This window comes from Mesoplodon bidens, assembly GCF_964165515.1.
Source record: "Mesoplodon bidens genome assembly, chromosome: 8".
NCBI lineage: Eukaryota > Metazoa > Chordata > Mammalia > Artiodactyla > Ziphiidae > Mesoplodon > Mesoplodon bidens.
In genome coordinates, this window is record NC_138165.1 from 79,586,455 (window position 1) to 79,605,799 (window position 19,345).

At 36.6% G+C, this 19,345-nt stretch overlaps 1 protein-coding gene across 8 annotated transcripts in view; it reads right to left on the reverse strand.

Moving 5' to 3' along the window:
* The window catches only part of ALS2 (alsin Rho guanine nucleotide exchange factor ALS2), a 94,730-nt gene that overhangs the window by 50,263 nt on the left and 25,122 nt on the right, over window positions 1–19,345 (reverse strand). For 6 of the 8 annotated variants that reach the window (XM_081242329.1, XM_081242330.1, XM_081242332.1 and 3 more), the window contains exons 5-10: window positions 18,811–19,168; window positions 16,267–16,435; window positions 15,258–15,354; window positions 6,670–6,747; window positions 3,809–3,991; window positions 1,963–2,134 (exon numbers count right to left, since the gene is read on the reverse strand). In XM_081242329.1, coding sequence (XP_081098455.1) covers window positions 1,963–2,134; window positions 3,809–3,991; window positions 6,670–6,747; window positions 15,258–15,354; window positions 16,267–16,435; window positions 18,811–19,168 — 1,057 coding nt within the window. The remainder of the gene's footprint in view (window positions 1–1,962; window positions 2,135–3,808; window positions 3,992–6,669; window positions 6,748–15,257; window positions 15,355–16,266; window positions 16,436–18,810; window positions 19,169–19,345) is intronic. The other 2 variants (XR_014016491.1, XR_014016492.1) reach the window with 2 other exon arrangements.

The window sequence follows — 19,345 nt, forward strand, 5'->3', positions numbered from 1 at the left end:
TATCTGAATACTTTTTTATGACCAAGATTACGAACTTCCCTCTTCTAAAAATACTTAACGTGTTGAGATGTACTCTCAACTATGGAACTTAAATAATCAGTGTTAAAAAAAAAAAAGCAAATTCAGAGATCACAGTATCCAGTCATTTGAGGAACCTGTTAAAAACATTCACAGGACCCTACAGATTCTGACTCAGTAGGCCAGAGTTAAGATCCCCCGATGGATTTTTTTTTTTTTAAGTGCCTTCCAGTAATTCTGAAGACCAGCCAAATTTGAGAACCACTGTGCTAATCCAATTCTCCTCTCATTTTGAAGATAAGTCATCTAAGGCCAAGAGAAAGGAAGTGAATTATCTAATTTCACACAACTGGTTAGTGACAGCCAGGAATTAAACTCACTTCTATAGCTATATCTTGGTTAACATTTTCAACTTTTGCACTGACTTCTGCTCTACTTGTCCCTTGGACAAGCCCAACCCTTCACTGCAGACAAAGCAATCAAAAAATCAGACTGCCTTGGTCACTCTTAACTTTATAGAGGGCATCAGGAGATTATTGCTTTTTCCCAGTCCAAAGTTCCCAATTTGTAGGACTTTTCTCCAAGCAGTGAGGTTGATGAGCAGACCAGCTAAAACCAACAAAGAAATAAGGAATCAGAACAGGAAAACGGCAAGTTTCACTTTCCTTTCAGAGCAATCCAGGAAGCTTCCAGCTTGGATTGCTTCCATATCCCTTGCCAACGTCCTGGGGTGTTGAGCCCACCCACTGGAGGGGAATTTATAGAACAGGAACTCTACAACATTTAAAAAAGCAAAACATATTAAAAACAAAAACAAGCAGATAGTCCCCAACTTACAAAGGGATTGAATTTGGAAAGACTATAAGTTAGGTGTTTGAAAAATAGAAAAGCAACTATACTCCAATTAAAAAATAAATAAATACAAGCAACTATACTCCAATTAAAAAATAAATAAATAAGTAAAAGCAACTATATTCCAATAAAAAATAAAAATTAAAAAAAAGTAGACGTTTTCCCATTAAAAATAATGGGCTGATCTACACAAGCCAACGTCACCTTAAAGTGGAAAAATGATGTATAAACAAGGCAGAATTTAAGTACTACAGTATTGGTCTGAATTCTGTGTCCACACAGTGGGTCAAGGAGTTCAGGAGAAAGAAAGAGAAAAAAAAAATCCTGTCCATCTTCTGAGTGTAAGGCCAAATCCTGAAAAATTTTTGAACTATGGGAAATTAACCTTTAACAGCCCACCCTCATCTCCATTTTGCATTCCTTTCTAACCTCGATACCCTAAGTGGGGTCTATATGCTATACCCTAGTATATCTGGACAGTAGCACCCCATCTAGGACTATTGTAATCTATTTTCCCCATATTATCTCCTTACCTTCAATCTCTCTTGTAACTGATTACAGCTAAGAAAAGGGATCAGATTTAATCAATTCCTGCTAATGTTGGGTAAGACACTTAGCACTCATACAGTTATCCACATTTTTAGAGACTACTTGTAAATCCAAATGAAGTTCTACTTGATAAAATTCTAAGAACCAGAACAAAGAAAATGAAAAATTTGGGTAGCATATAACGTAAGGTATCTTAGGACTAGCGGGGCTAGAAGTGTTGTTTAGAAGTCTGACTCCTAGGATTAACTCTCCCAAAGTTGTTCTGCTTCTCTGCCATGAATCTTCTGAAAGCTCCATTTTTCTACTTCCGCAAGTGAAAGGAGCTCTGGGGGTGGAAGGATAGGGGCAGCTGGGCTATTGGCCAAGTGGAAATAGTTCGTAAGTTGTGGACTACCTGTGCACAAAAGAAGAGACTGGAAAGAAAGGAGAAGAGTACAACTCAAACAAAAAGTTTTCTTTATTTGTGATATAGAAAAAACAGATAAAACAAGAGTCCTGATAATTGAGTGGGTGGAAAGAGGGGAGGGGGGAGGTTCTACTTACCTAAACTGAGAAGAGGCCTCAGAACCTGAGACTTGATATCACTTAGTTTTGAATAGAACTGTCTTTCTGTAGTAGCCAACTCATGGAGACTGGCAATATATCCCATAATGTTTTTGTCCACCAAGGCTAGATAGCTGTCTTTTCCTGCTGTCACTCTGCTTATATATCCAAGCTAAAACAGGAAAAGAAAAAGATTAAAGATAAAATATAATTTATTAGTAGCAATTTGGGCACTGAAGTTGACTCATTTCAGCTGGTGAGAGCCAATGCAGGAATTCTGCAGCAAGTTGCTTATTAAATCGTTAGTAGTTTGAAAGTGGCAATAGGGAAATTACCAAAAAAAATTGGAAAACACTATAAATCAGAGCTTTTGGTTTTACTTTGATTTTTAGGGCTGGTTTACCAGTACACTGTTGTTATATATCTATAGCATGATCTATGTATAACTATATACACCTATACTATTATTTATTGCCACAATACCTTTTATTTCATTTTACATGTGGTTAGAACCACAGACCCTCTAAATATACAAAGATCCAAATGATACAGACACATGCCTCAGGACCCCTTTTTGCATGAAATAGATGAGAGCAGAGAGGATCTCTATGCTGTATGTCAAAATATCAACGATCTAGGAGCTATCTTTTAAAAGTACAACAGAAAGGGGTTTTCTTTAAAAGGGGATTTTGTCATTTATTCATGACACCACTGAATAAAAACTTTTGATGCCTTTGTCACATATCCCTATTAAACTAGGCAACCAAGCTGCAGGCCAATAGACTATTAATAGCCCATGGTAACTAAAGACACATATTGAGTCTCATCCCTTTCATCAGCCTATTTCATCCTTTATCTGGACTGTGGAATCTTTAATGAGGAATGTGGAGTCAGAATCAAGAACTACAGAGAGTCAATTAGTATGTCTGGAATAACAGTCTAATATAGGTCAAGAACCAAATCTTGGCCAGTGTTACCTTTAGCAAGGAAGATCTCACCCCTATATACATTCAGAGCTTACATATTTAGCCAGAAAAATAAACACAAAGGATAAAAAACAATCCATAGGATATATTCATCAGTAAGAATAAAAAATCCAGAAGGTACTAGCTTTGAGGGTTAATTTCCTTGCAGTGTATCACTTTGAGGGTGTGAGTTACTGAAGTGGGGAAAAAGAAAACCAGAAACAAACCAATGGTTTTATGTTTATGAAAAAGAGGTAAGAAGTAGGAAAGCAAAGAAATTCAGATCAATGAAGGAAAAATGAGTAAACAGTAGTAAACAAAATGAAAAGCTAAGAAAAGAGGGGAAGTGATGGGAAAAAGAGCACTGTTTGTGGCCTGTCAGGTCTGCCACGAGCCCACCTCAGGCCCCTGCAATTTTTACTTCCCACTTACAGTTAAAAATGCATCTATTCAATTTCTATTCTGATTCACCTCTGAGGACTCCATGAACACAGTCAGAAGACTTTGCTGTGAAATATGTATTTTAATATCCCTATGTGAGGGTGTTAATTCAACAAATATTTATAGAAATATTTACTATGAGGATCCAACAGTAAATGAGAGAGCCTAAAATCCTTACTCTTATGAATCTTACAGTAAGGGAAGACAGACAATAGACAAAATAAGTGAACTATATAGTGTGTGAGATGATGATATGCACTGTGGAGAGAAATAAGGCAGGAAAAGGAGATAAGGAGAGAAGGGGGATGGCAAGTTGGTTTGCAATTTTAAATACATTAGTCAGAGACACTTAATAATAGGCATACCATACAAAAGCAACAGAAACGAAAGACTTCTCATGTGTTATAGAATGTGGGCCTTAGGATCCAATTCCTGTTCACCTTACTACAGGAGAGAAGTATTGGAGTCTTAGTACCACTGTGATTCTCTGGAAGGTTGTCACCTTCTGTCGGGTCCTGCCGGCCACTGTAACATAATCCAGGCTGGAAGTCTTCGGTATCCACTAAAAACAGGGAATAATCCTGGCCTGCAGCTACACTCCAGACTCCATTTTCACTGTTCACCTGCAACGACAGGAGGACATTGTCTGTCCGAGATGAAGGAATCTGATGGAACTCCAAATCCACGGGAAATGGAATGTTAAGTTACTTGAACAGGTGGAGTACAAAGTCAGCCACATCTCAAGACGGCAAAACTCACCCAGCAATGTACCCGATTAACTGCAGAACAGATGCAGGAGTGAGAAGGAACCCTTGTTCAGCCTGTAAATTTAGAACTGGATTGTTTCATAAAAAACTGAAAAATGGAAATTTAAAAAGATAAAACCATAGACTTGATTTTTCATTGTTATTTTTGGAAGTTGCCACAGACTCAGCTTGTATTACAAAGGCCCAGAAACTTCTAGAGCCCTATTCTGACAGCTAGGACACACCTTTGTCCATACATATTCTGCTATGTGCACAAAAATCAAGGTGAAAAGAAAATCTAACAGGGCTAAATTCCATCCTGGCCAACTAAACCCGTGGGTGCTAAAGTTGTTTTCCCACTTGGAACTCACTACCTCTCTGATGTGACTTCACTGTGTCCCAGGATGTTGAAACAGGCAGGACCCCTTAGAAGCCCATCTACATGGATCCCCTAGACCAGTGGTGCTCAACGAGTAGTCTTTGCAGCAGCAGCAGCAGCAGCAATCATCTAGGAACATGTGAGAAATGCACACTCAGGCCACATTGCTACTGGGGGGTCCGACCAGAGCTTTGACAAGCTCTCCAGGTGATTCTGCTGTATGCAAAAGTTTGAAAACCACTGCCTTAAATCAATGGTTTTCAAACCTTAGGATTCCACACAATGATTCAGAAGCCACCATGGAAAGGCAGGTACCAGGGTTTTGCCCCCAACCCACCTCCATCCTTCAACTAAAATAGTTCCACGGTTACCTGTTTTATGTAGGGGATTCTGCATAAGGTTTCATTTGAAGGAAGTGTTCTGCTAATGAAAACTACTGCCCCAACCTGCAGACCCAGCTTCAGCCATGACTCGTATAACAATAAGCAAAAAACTTCTAATCTGTTAGATTCTCTGTGTCTAGATAGGGTTCAAATCCTAGGTGATTAGGTGAATGTGTGTGTGTGTGTGTGTGTGTGAGCTTGCACACACACGTCTCCACTACTTTATAGTTATCCTCTTCCAGCATGACATTATCTTCTCAAATTCAGGCTATCCAAATAACTGACTTCCTGTTGGTTTTGCAAAGAATGAATTAAAATTTTTGGAGGAGGAGAGAGTCGTCTTCTTAATCTCTAATCAAAACTAATTCAGATCTCACTCTGCCTTGACTTTAATTCACATATTAATTAAAATAACTTCAAAATGTTTTTCTCACCCTTCCCCCAAATAAAAACCAAAATAATGGTGCTGTATTTTCATACGCACAGTTAAAGAGGAATGAAACTAAAACCTTATAACAAATTCTATTCTCTCTTGTCTGACTCTAAAATTTTAAATAAAAATTGTATTTCCAGCGTCTCCATGCTATATTACAAGTTTCCTTAGTGTGAATAGATGCATATTCTACTTTATTCAAATAACAGAAAACAAGGAACAGTGAGTTACCATATTTTTATTTGTGATAAAATATCAGAAATTGAATAGCTTACTACTAAAATGTTTTATGCTGAAAATATTTAAGATTGGAGCTAGAATTAACAACTGTTCCCTAATGTTTTATTTAAGTCCTTTCTTCCCAGTAAAATTAAGTTCACTGGAAGGAAAGGCAGCATGTAAAGGTCTTATATAGTGATGGATGCATAGTGTACACTGAATACATGGATCAGCAGAATATGTATTAACTATAGCTTATATGTGAATGATGTTCCTGAAACTGAAGTAACTATACTGTTTTAGTCTCTATTACTCTCAGTGGAGAGAGCATGTGTTGGGATAGGGGAGATATCAGAATCAAACTATGAATACATGAGCTCCACATTCCATTCTGTTAGCCTACCAGGCTAGCAGCATGCCTACTCCCTGTCAACAACATCCCCCAAAACAAACAAATCTTATATAAGGAGTCAATACTATTGATGAATTTTGTATTTCTGCAGGACGTTGTGGCAGAAAAAAAGGTTGAGAAACAGTCCTCTAAAACTGCACCAAAGGGACTAGAAGTTACCAATCTCTGAATAGCATTACATAAACTAAAACCAATTCACACAGCAGTGAAGAAATTATCTATGCTTTTAGCTTCCCTATAGAAAATTAAAAGGGTTACAAAAAGGTTTTACTACTATGTATGTAAAAACAAAACAAACAAAACTAAACAAACCATCAAATAATGTTATATAAAAGTCACACTTAAAATAAAAGTCAAACTTAGGCGAGAAGTCAAAGAGTAGGCATTATTTGGTAGTATAAAGCTCAAAAGTCAACATCACAGTGCTAGAAACATTTGCTTTAAAAGAATGAACTTGTTCATTTTTACTTAAAAAAAAAAACTATGAATGCTCAATGAAGCCAAGAAGAAAAGAAATATAAACTAACACATCAAAAAAAAAGGAAACATTTAGCCTGAAAACAAGTGGCTTCACTTTTTTTTTTAATTTTAATGTACATCATAACAAACTTAGGTTACAAGTATACAATTCTCCTAATTTTATAAAACAAAAAATGGAGAAATATAAAGTGTTCTAACTTAGAATTCTGGAATAAGTTGCTATAAAAGTTATCAAATTCACTAAAGTACCTTTACAAGACGAGGAACTGTTGTTGGAAAATCGGAATGCCCAAGTTGACCAAAGGTATTGCTACCCCATGAGTAAACCTATTAGAAAACAACAGGAAAGTAGGTAAGAGATGTGACTCTGAGTTTCCATGTCAATTCTGAACTTTTATAATAACATATATATACCAACAGTTACACACAAATTACTTATACTAGTCTTTCCACTCTTTAGAATAAAAAATATTAAGAAAATTCACTTTAAAACAAGACTGAGATAATGGGGAGATAGAGTACATAGTTAAGACACACTCCAAGGACTAATAATAACAGTAACTAATATTTTGGGGGGGTTATTACCTGCCAGGCATTGTTCTGAATATACTTTCTGTGTATTAATTAATGTTTCATTATCACAAGAACCCTTTTTTTAATAAGGAAATTGGCCCAGGGAGGTCACAAATTTGTAAGCAGCAGGGCCAGGATTTAATCCCAGGAACTATCCTATACTGTCTCTTACAAAGAAAGCGATTTTTTTTAAAAAAGGTAAGTACCATGAAGAAAAAGTAATCATGATTCTTTACTCTGTGGATAGCACTATAGAATGACTAGAGAGCCTTTTTATACATGAAGAGTTGCTGTAGGAGACACACAAATACCTATGCTCCACTACAGACAAAAAACAACCAGATTGCAATGCCTATGTTTAATGAAAATGGTTTTGTTTATTCTGATTATAAAAGCAATTCATGATCACTGTACAAGACTGTGACAGTACGAAGAAATAAAAAGAAAGTGAAAACCACTGATGAATCAACCACTTAGAGATAACTACTGATACTACCTTGTTTTAGGAACATACACATATATCAGTATAATTCCAGAAATTTCAATATCTACTAGATATAATGAATATACAAAATGGGACTCTACTATCAATGCTGTTTTGTGACCTGATGTTTTTTATGTAATGCTCTGCATTGACATTTTTCTAGGGCAACAAGTATAGAGCTACAATATCATTTATAATAACTACATAAAATTCCACTGTGGGTGTAGTTTAATCAATTACCTAATGAAGTAAGTACATCTATTAATAATTTCTTTCCAATTATTTAATATAAAAATTACATTAAAAATCCTTGGATAGGGCTCCCCTGGTGGCGCAGTGGTTGGGAGTCTGCCTGCCGATGCAGGGGACACAGGTTCATGCCCCGGTCTGGGAGGATCCCACATGCCGCAGAGCGGCTGGGCCCGTGATCCATGGCCACTGAGCCTGCGTGTCTGGAGCCTGTGCTCCGCAACAGGAGAGGCCACAGTGGTGAGAGGCCCGCATACCACACACACACACACACAAAAACCCATGGGTATATATATTAGTGTATGTATTTCCTTAAGATAAGTTCCTAGGCAAAGAACTCTGGGTCAATGAACACACACTTTCTGATTTTTGATACATACTGACAAACTGTCTTCCAGCGAAGTCCAGTGTACATTCCATTCCCACCAGCACTGTGTGTACCTTTTCCCCACACTCTCACCAACACTTAGTACTAAATGCAATACTTGCTAACATGATAGGTGAGAAAATTTTGTTTTAATTTAAATTTGCTTACTGAGTAGTTGACCATCTTTTCATTTGTTGCTGGCCATTTCTATTTTTTCTTCTATGAATGAAATACAAATGTCCTTTCACAATTTTTCTTTATGGATCAGGTAATAACACAGTCATATATGTTACAAATTTTTTTTCCCATATGTTATGTATCTTAATTTAGTTTATGGGGTTTTTTTGGTTTGTGTTTTAGTTTTTGCTGTGTGGGACTGCTGAATTATTACGGAGACAAACATATCACCTTCACTTTCTAATTTCTGGTTTTCATGTCATGTCTTTTTCTACTCCTAAGATTACTGGAAAAAAAATCACCTAACTGTGTTCTTACACCTGTAAGGTTTTATTTCTTAAAATCTACATCTTTACTCCATATGGAATTAGAATATGTAAAGTTATCTTAATTTTCTTCTGTAAATAAGAAGCCAGTGGTTCTAACAGTACTTACTGAGCACTCAGTCTTGTTTTTTCACCTGATTTGAAATGGCCACTTTTTATCATAGAATAAATTCACACATACACTTGGGTCTATTTCAATTCTACAGGTATATTTCTGTTATAATAATCTGTTTGTAGTTTTATAATATATTTTATAAGGCTAATTCTTACTCTTCCTTTCTGTTCTTTTTCAGAATTTATGTGGCAACTCCTATGTTTATTCTCCTAGAATAATTTTGGGAATCATTTTATTAGGTTGTAAATATTCTATTGGAATATTTGGGGATTGTACTGAATTTATACTCTACTGATTTAATAATCTAGGAGAAATGGCATTTTTGCAACGTTGATTCTTCTCATCTAAAAATAAAATTTCTTGACGACAATCCTGCAGCCTGTGGAACAAAAACCACATTCACAGAAAGACAGACAAGACGAAAAGGCAGAGGGCTATGTACCAGATGAAGGAACAAGATAAAACCCCAGAAAAACAACTAAATCAAGTGGAGATAGGCAACCTTCAAGAAAAAGAATTCAGAATAATGATAGTGAAGATGATCCAGGACCTTGGAAAAAGAATGGAGGCAAAGATCAAGAAGATGCAAGAAATGTTTAACAAAGACCTAGAAGAATTAAAGAACAAACAAACAGAGATGAACAAGACAATAACTGAAATGAAAACTACACTAGAAGGAATCAATAGCAGAATAAGTGAGGCAGAAGAATGGATAAGTGACCTGGAAGACAGAATGGTGGAATTCACTGCTGCAAACAGAATAAAGAAAAAAGAATGAAAAGAAATGAAGACAGCCAAGAGACCTCTGGGACAACATTAAACGCAACAACATTCACATAGGGGTCCTAGAAGGAGAAGAGAGAGAGAAAGGACCAGAGAAAATATTTGAAGAGAGTATAGTTGAAAACTTCCCTATCATGGGAAAGGAAATAGCCACCCAAGTCCAGGAAGCGCAGAGAGTCCCATACAGGGTAAACCCAAGGAGAAACATGCCAAGACACATAGTAATCAAAATCGCAAAAATTAAAGACAAAGAAAAATTATTAAAAGCAGCAAGGGAAAAACGACAAATAACATACAAGGGAACTCCAATAAGATTAACAGCTGATTTCCCAGCAGAAACTCTACAAGCCAGAAGGGAGTGGCATGATATACTAAAAGCGATGAAAGGGAAGAAGCTACAACCAAGATTACTCTATCCGGCAACGATCTCATTCAGATTTGATGGGGAAATCAAAAACTATACAGACAAGCAAAAGCTAAGAGAATTCAGCACCACCAAACCAGCTCTACAACAAATGCTAAAGGAACTTCTCTAAGTGGGAAACACAAGAGAAGAAAAGGACCTACAAAAACAAACCCAAAGCAATTAAGAAAATGGTCATAGGAACATACATATCAATAATTACCCTAAACATGAATGGATTAAATGCTCCAACCAAAAGACACAGGCTTGCTGAATGGATACAAAAATAAGACCCATATATATGCTGTCTACAAGAGACCCACTTCAGACCTAGGGACACATTCAGACTGAAAGTGAGGGGATGGAAGAAGATATTCCATGCAAATGCAAATCAAAAGAAAGCTGGAGTAGCAATACTCATATCAGATAAAATAGACTTTAAAATAAAGAATCTTACAAGAGACAAGGAAGGATACTACATAATGATCAAGGGATCAATCCAAGAAGAAGATATAACAATTATAAATATATATGCACCCAACATAGGAGCACCTCAATACATAAGGCAACTGCTAACAGCTATAAAACAGGAAATCGACAGTAACACAAGAATAGTGGGGGACTTTAACACCTCACTTACACCAATGGACAGATCATCCAAAACGAAAATAAATAAGGAAACACAAGCTTTAAATGACACAATAAGCCAGATAGATTTAATTGATATTTATAGGACATTCCATCCAAAAACAGCAGATTACACTTTCTTCTCAAGTGCACACAGAACATTCTCCAGGATAGATCACATCTTGGGTCACAAATCAAGTCTCAGTAAATTTAAGAAAATTGAAATCATATCAAGCATCTTTTCTGACCACAATGTTATGAGATTAGAAATGAATTACAGGGGAAAAAACGTAAAAAACACGAACACATGGAGGCTAAACAATATGTTACTAAATAACCAAGAGATCACTGAAGATATCAAAGAGGAAATCAGAACATACCTAGAGACACATGACAATGAAAACACGAAAATCCAAAACCTATGGGATGCAGCAAAAGCAGTTCTAAGAGGGAGGTTTATAGCTATACAAACCTACCTTAAGAAACAAGAAAAATCTCAAATAAACAATCTAAACTTACACCTAAAGGAACTAGAGAAACAAGAACACACAAAACCCAAAGTTAGGAGAAGAAAAGAAATCATAAATATCAGAGCACAAATAAATAAAATAGAAAGAAAGAAAACAATAGCAAAGTTCAATACAACTAAAAGCTGGTTCTTTGAGAAGATAAACAAAATTGATAAACCATTAGCCAGACTCATCAAGAAAAAGAGGGAGAGGACTCAAATCAATAAAATTAGAAATGAAAAAGGAGAAGTTACAAAAGACACCACAGAAATACAAAGCATCCTAAGAGACTACGACAAGCAACTCTATGCCAATAAAATGGACAACCTGGAAGAAATGGACAAATTCTTAGAAAGGTATAACCTTCCAAGGCTGAACCAGGAAGAAACAGAAGATAGGAACAGACCAATCATAAGTAATGAAATTGAAACTGTGATTAAATATCTTCCAACAAACAGAAGTCCCGGACCAGACGGCTTCACAGGTGAATTCTATCAAACATTTAGAGAAGAGCTAACATCCATTCTTCTCAAACTCTCCAAAAAATTGTGGAGGAAGGAACACTCCCAAACTCATTGTATGAGGCCATCATCACCCCGATACCAAAACCAGACAAAGATACTACAAAAAAAGAAAATTAAAGACCAATATCACTGATGAATATAGATGCAAAAATCCTCAACAAAATACTAGCAAACAGAATCCAACAACACGTTAAAAGGAACGTACACCATGATCAAGCAGGATTTATCCCAGGGATGCAAGGATTCTTCAATATATGCAAATCAATCAATGTGATACACCATATTAACAAGTTGAAGAATAAAAACCATATGATCATCTCAATAGATGCAGAAAAAGCCTTTGACAAAATTCAACACCCATCTATGATAAAAACTCTCCAGAAAGTGGGCATAGAGGGAACCTACCTCAACATAATACAGGCCATGTATGACAAACCCACAGCAAACATCATTCTCAATGGTGAAAAACTGAAAGCATTTCCCCTAAGATCAAGAACAAGACAAGGATGTCCACTCTCGCCACTATCATTCAACATAGTTTTGGAAGCCCTAGCCATGGCAATCAGAGAAAAAGAAAGAAATAAAAGGATACAAATTGGAAAAGAAGAAGTAAAACTGTCACTGTTTGCAGATGACATGATACTATATATAGAGAATCCTAAAAATGCCACCAGAAAACTACTAGAGCTAATCAATGAATTTGGTAAAGTTGCAGGATACAAAATTAATGCACAGAAATCTCTTGCATTCCTATACACTAATGATGAAAAATCTGAAAGAGAAATTTAGGAAACACTCCCATTTACCACTGCAACCAAAAGAATAAAATACCTGGGAATAAACCTACCTAGGGAGACAAAAGACCTGTATGCAGAAAACTGTAAGACACTGATGAAAGAAATTAAAGATGATACCAACAGATGGAGAGATATACCATGTTCTTGGATTGGAAGAATCAATATTGTGAAAATGACTATACTACCCAAAGCAATCTACAGATTCAATCCAATCCCTATCAAATTACCAGTGGCATTTTTTACAGAACTAGAACAAATCATCTCAAAAGTTGTACTGAGACACAAAAGACCCCGAATAGCCAAAGCAGTCTTGAGGGAAAAACAGAGCTGGAGGAGTCAGACTCCCTGACTTCAGACTATACTACAAAGCTACAGTAATCAAGACAATATGGTACTAGCACAAGAACAGAAACATAGATCAATGGAACAAGAGAGAAAACCCAGAGATAAACGCATGCACCTATGGTCAACTAATCTTTGACAAAGGAGGCAAAGATATACAATGGAGAAAAGACAGCCTCTTCAATAAGTGGTGCTGGGAAAACTGGACAGCTACATGTAAAAGAATGAAATTAGAACACTCCCTAACACCATACACAAAAATAAACTCAAAATGGATTTGAGACCTAAATGTAAAACTGGACACTATAAAAGTCTTAGAGGAAAACATAGGAAGAACACTCTTTTTTTTTTTTTTTGGTGGTACACGGGCCTCTCACTGTTGTGGCCTCTCCCATTGTGGTGCACAGGCTCGGGACGCGCAGGCTCAGCAGCCATGGCTCACGGGCCTAGCCGCTCTGTGGCATGTGGGATCTTCCTGGACCGGGGCACCAACCCGTGTCCCATGCATTGGCAGGCGGACTCTCAACCACTGCACCACCAGGGAAGCCCCGAAGAACACTCTTTGACATAAATCACAGCAAAATCTTTTTTGATCCACCTCCTAGAGTCATGGAAATAAAAAGAAAAATAAAGAAATGGGACCTAATGAAACTTCAAAGCTTTTGCACAGCAAAAGAAACCATAAAAAAGATGAAAAGACAACCCTCAGAATGGGAGAAAAGATTCGCAAACGAATCAACAGACAAAGGATTAATCTCCAAAATATATAAACAGTTCATGCAGCTCAATACTAAAGAAACAAACAAGCCAATCCAAAAATGGCAGAAGACTTAAATAGACATTTCTCCAAAGAAGACATACAGATGGCCAAGAAGCACATGAAAAGCTGCTCAACATCACTAATTATTAGAGAAATGCAAATCAAAACTACAATGAGGTATCACCTCACACCAGTTAGAATGGGCATCAACAGAAAATCTACAAACAACAAATGCTGGAAGGGTTGTGGAGAAAAGGGAACCCTCTTGCACTGTTGGTAGGAATGTAAATTGATACACTATGGAGAACAGTATGGAAGTTCCTTACAAAACTAAAAATAGAATTACCATGTGATCCAGCAATCCCACTACTGGGCATATACCCAGAGAAAACCATAATTCAAAAAGACACATGCACCCCAATGTTCATTGCAGCACTGTTTACAATAGCCAGGTCATGGAAGCAACCTAAATGCCCATCGACAGACGAATGGATAAAGAAGTTGTGGTACATATATACAATGGAATATTACTCAGCCATAAAAAGGAATGAAACTGAGTCATTTGTTGAGACGTGGATGGATCTAGAGACTGTCAAACAGAGTGAAGTAAGTCAGAAAGAGAAAAAGAAATATCGTATATTAACGCATGTATGTGGAACCTAGAAAAATGGTACAGATGAACCGGTTTGCAGGGCAGAAGTTGAGACTCAGATGTAGTGAACAAACGTATGGACACCAAGGAGGGGAAAACCGCGGTGGGGTGGGGATGGTGGTGTGCTGAATTGGGCGATTGGGGTTGACACGTATACACTGATATGTATAAAATGGATGACTAAAAAGAACTTGCTGTATAAAAAAATAAATAAAATAAAATTCAAAAATTCAAAAAAAATAAAAATAATAATAAAAATAAAATTTCTCTTTACTCCTATTTTTATAACTAGAAGAGTTCTTGAATTTGTGTCATGTGGGCTCTACACTTTTCCTATTAACGATGTTCCTATTTCCTTAATACTTTTGTTGTAATTGTGAACAGCTTCTTTTTCCCCAAGTATGCTTTCTTCACCTTGCTTATTTTGTAACTTGGTACCTTCCTAATTTCTTATTTTTAAGCCTTTTTGATGATTCATCATGTTAATAATAATAAAATTATCCTTTTCTTTCCTAATATTTATATTTATTTATATGAGCTATAATAGCTTTTTGGCTATCCTACTATGTGATAGTCAAAATAAAGCACTTAAAGGTTTTAGAATCTTTTACTGACTTTTCTTAAAAAGATAAAGGGACTGATGAAGAATCATTATATGAATATATTTAAGAATAAGTTTGAAAAACTACTTTCCTTAGGAGGGTTTATGCATATGGGCATGGTTTTAAATGATTCTGGAGGTCACTTTCAGGTCCCACAATTTTAAGAGAGAAATGCGTTTTGGTTTCTTAGTGTCTTACATATGGATTTTCTTCATCAGAAAACAGAAATTCACCCATACCCGAGAAAACTCAGTTCTATTTTTCCATAAGAGCACGTTATAGAAAGCTTCTTTGTCAAGTAGGCCAATGTTGAATCCAAAGTCTACAGTCACGTGTGTGACTTTAGCCAAGTTACATAATTTCTCTAAACCTCCCTTTCCTCACCTGTAAAATGGAAATAATACAGTGCAATGTAAAACACTGAAAAGATCAAATGAGATACGGACTGTTGCCTGACACACAGCATATACTCAATAAATGATGATCCAATCTCATCAGGTTGGCCCTCCATGAAATGAAGATCAGCTTTTAATAGTTTGCCTCCTACCTGGGATTTCGCAGTAAGTGCAAGAGAATGGTAACCACCTGCCTCCAGATGGATTACTTCTTTACCATCCAGACATTTTACACACAATGGTTGAAGCCTTAAAGAAAAACATACACACACACATAAAATTCAAAGTAAGAAGTATTCTCAGCAAGAATCATGTCCTTTCTCAAATTATGGAGTAAGTGCTTTCAAGTAAAAATTTCAAAAGAAAACATTAAGATAAAAATACTGGATGTATGTTCAATCTACTCCTAAATATAAATACTTTTTAATGGTTTTAACCTAATCTTTTGTCTATTAATCACTAATTAACCACCATAGTTCAGAATCTGTTAAGAATCATAAAACAACTGAATGATTCATATGGCAGAGAATATACTCAGGACAATGAAATATAACCAAAGAGGGGAGTTGTCATTTTTTTAACACATTAGTTGCTTTCACTCTGCTAGGAATAAAAGAGACATTTATATTAACTGGCTGTTTTAGATAATCATTCTATTTACACACTTTCACAAATATCTATTGTTAATATCATAAGAGTTTCTCTTAAACAAAACAGTTTTTCCATGATGTACATGAATAGACATGGTTTATTACTGTGGTTATACTTATTCTGGCAGCAGCAGATAGACCACTTTCAGGTAAAAAAAAAATTGTTGGTTGTTTTCTATAAGTTAAAATTTTGAACCATTCACGTGTTCCAATGAAATACAATCTTATCCCAAACACCCCTTTCTGTATTCTAAGATGAATATACATCAAAGAAGACATGGAAAGATATACCATAGATACTTAAGTCCTTTATTGCTAGAAACGAATTCAAGACTAAGACTGATTGGGGGTGGGAGGTATTTGTTTTGTTTTTTATCAGAGTTAATGGTGTATAATAATCTAGAGCTAGAAGAAACCAGATTTCCTCTATGAGGAAATGGAGAGTTGGAGACCTTCCCAGGAGAGAGGTTGTTTAATCTAATTTCTAACAGTAAACACTGGCAGCACTCACCTAGGCAGAACATCACCATGCCCCAGCTGTCCTTCCTTCCCTTTCCCCCAGGTCCACACCTCTGTTCTCAGAGAAGGCAGGAGCGCATCCGCTTCTCCACTGTATGTCGGGGTCAGAACCACTGTCCGCGTTTTCACCCGTGCAGCTTTTCTCAAGAGCCTGGGGGAAACTGAAAACAAACCAGAGATATCATGAGGGAGTGGATGGGTAAGGAAAAAGGTACCACTTTAATGAACTGTTGATTTTCAAAGAAATACACTAACATGGTATTTGTGAAGCATATTCTACAGGTTCTCAGCAAAACTGGGGATTAAGTGGTCAAATGAGTTTGGTAAACACTGCCTACTGCATTCTTTCCTCCCCCCTACCTCCCCTGTAGAGATTCACACACACGCATTAGCATGCTAAGGGTGCTGAAAAGCCCTGCAATTAAAAGTCCTGTTTAAATCTGTTTAACTCTGCCCCACTTCCAAACATTTAGCCACAAAATCCTTTTCTGTATAACATTTGTTATACAGAATGTCTACGTGACATCCTACGGAACTGGTATTCTAAAGAATAAGCTTAACAAAATACTACACTAAGGCTAACAAATATTTTTTCCCATTTCAAAGCAGAGTTAAAAGTTAAGTCTTTCCAAATTAAGGTCTAAGTTCAAGCATACTATAAATATTGTAACAAAAGATTTATTTTAGACATAAAACTTAAAAGTTTCTACAGTGAGGAAATGGTTATGAATGGGAAGTACTAAAGAGATTTTGTATTTTGCTGCCTACTTTAAATTATTTTATAGAGAACTTAATATTTTTAAAAAAGAATGCTGACATCTTTTAGAGTGTTCAAAATTGTAACAAAGGCATACAACACTGTGTAAATCTTGTACACCAATCTGGTGACAGGATATGTTTTGAAGAAAATCATCAAATGTCACTAGGTACAGACTTAAGTCACTTGGTCAATAAGTTGTGGGCCACAAAAGAAAGTGATCATCACCGGCTAAGACCACAATCTTTTCTGGTGAGTGTATCATCCACTTGTACATACAAAGACTCAAATACACCTACTTGAGGTTTCCTCAAAGATGTATTCTAGATCATTTTAAAAGAGAGAGAAAGAGTACATGGAAAATTTTTCTAAAGATACTTTAAGTTTACTAAGTAAAATTTAACCTAAGGAAATAAGTCTGTTAGTAGAATTGCATATTTCGCATGGTCTAATGGCATGACAAAAATCAATATCCCACATTTGTGGTTCAAGGAGATCTCAAATATTATATTTATACTGAAAATGCTAAAGGACATTTCAGAATAAGAACATTTTGGCCCAAGATTATCCTTCAGACTTAGCAGAATTCATGGGATACACACACACACACACACATACAATCAGGACTAGGGTTTTATTTGCACAGATGAATCTAGTGGCGATGAGAATCAGGAGGCAGGATAGCAAAAGTGCTCAGTGGCACAAGAGCAGTAAGTAGAACAAGGGTAGGGAATAGGGACATAGCAGAAAAGGTAAGTTTTAGTCTAGTCTAGTATTCCTAACTTCCTAACCACTGGTTTATACCATTTTGTGCAAAGCTCTAAACTATAGCCCATCGGTCAAATATAGTCCACCGCCTGTTTTTGTAAATAAAGATTTATTGGAATATAGCTCATTTATTTATGTATTGTGTATGACCGCTTTTAAGAAAAGTCAAGTAGTTGTAACAGAGACTGTATGGCCTACAAATCACAAAATATTTCTCTTTAGCTCTTTACAGAGAAAGTTTGCCAGGAACTCCCTGGCGGTTCAGTAGTTAGGACTCTGCACTTTCACTGCCAAGGGCACAGGTTCAATCGCTGGTCAGGGCCCAAAAAAAAAAAAAAAGAGAAACTTTGCCAACCCCTGGTTGATCTAATCCAATACTTCTTGAACTTTAATGTGCATGTTAATCACCTTGGGATCTTGTTATAATGTATATTCTGATTCATTAAGTTTGGTATGCAGCCTGAAATCCTGCACTTCTAACAAACTCCCAGATGCTGCTGATGTTGCTGGTCTGCAGGCCACCTTGAGAAGCAAAAGTCTAGATGACTGAGACTCCTGAACTGAGTGAGAATGCAGAAGCAACAACTGTGCAATATTCTCAATATTCTAAGAAGCTGATTGCTAATGGTTTCAGAAAATGAAGCTTTCTCTTATTGAAGCTTAAGATCATCTTCACTTTCAGGGCATAAGTACATTAACTCCTCATGATCACATCTGCAACCTCATTGATCTGGAGTCCAGGCCCACCCAGGAAATAAGGAGGCTACTGCTACATTCCAGAACAATCAAGTAAGACTCAAAACAAGGTTCATAAGCAGAAGCAGGTATTATGAAAAAGTGAGGGTCTAAAGTTATTTCTAAAGCAGAGAAACATGTAGCTTTTAAAAAGCTATTTATAAATTTTGACATCTGAATATGTTAGGAAAGCGAATTTATTATAAATAGCATGTGATGTCAGGAGCATCCTGGATTCACCAAAAGTCAACTCACAAAAGCTGGTTATTTCCTTACCTTGTGACAACAATCCAGGGAGAGAGAGTCTTCGGCTGCCTCCCTCTGATTCTTCTTCTCTGATATCCACAAGACTTGAACTCTTCTTTCCTTGCATTGACTCCTGTTTAACCTGTTCTTCTCTGCTATCTTTCAGACCTTCTGGGCCTATGGGACTACTGCCTGCCTGAGCTCCAGGTTCACAAGGGGCTGTACTATAAAAGTTCATAACTTTCTTAAGAGACAAGGTCCCAGCTTCATATGTAGCAGCCACTCTCACACCAACAGCAGATGCACAAGAGACCACTAGGCTGTTCAGGGCTGAAGTGCTTGTGGTTGCTGGGCTGTGAAGATTAGGAATCGCTTCTGCTACAAGAGGCTAAAATATACACACGTAAAAAAGTATATAAAAATACAATCCCGTATACAACAAGCGATCAATAAAAAGAAAGTGTAACATCTACCACTATTTGCAAATACAAGAATCTAAAACAACAAGAGGTCTCTTAATCTCCAACCTAAAGGTATCCCTTCTTGATCACAGATTTAACACATT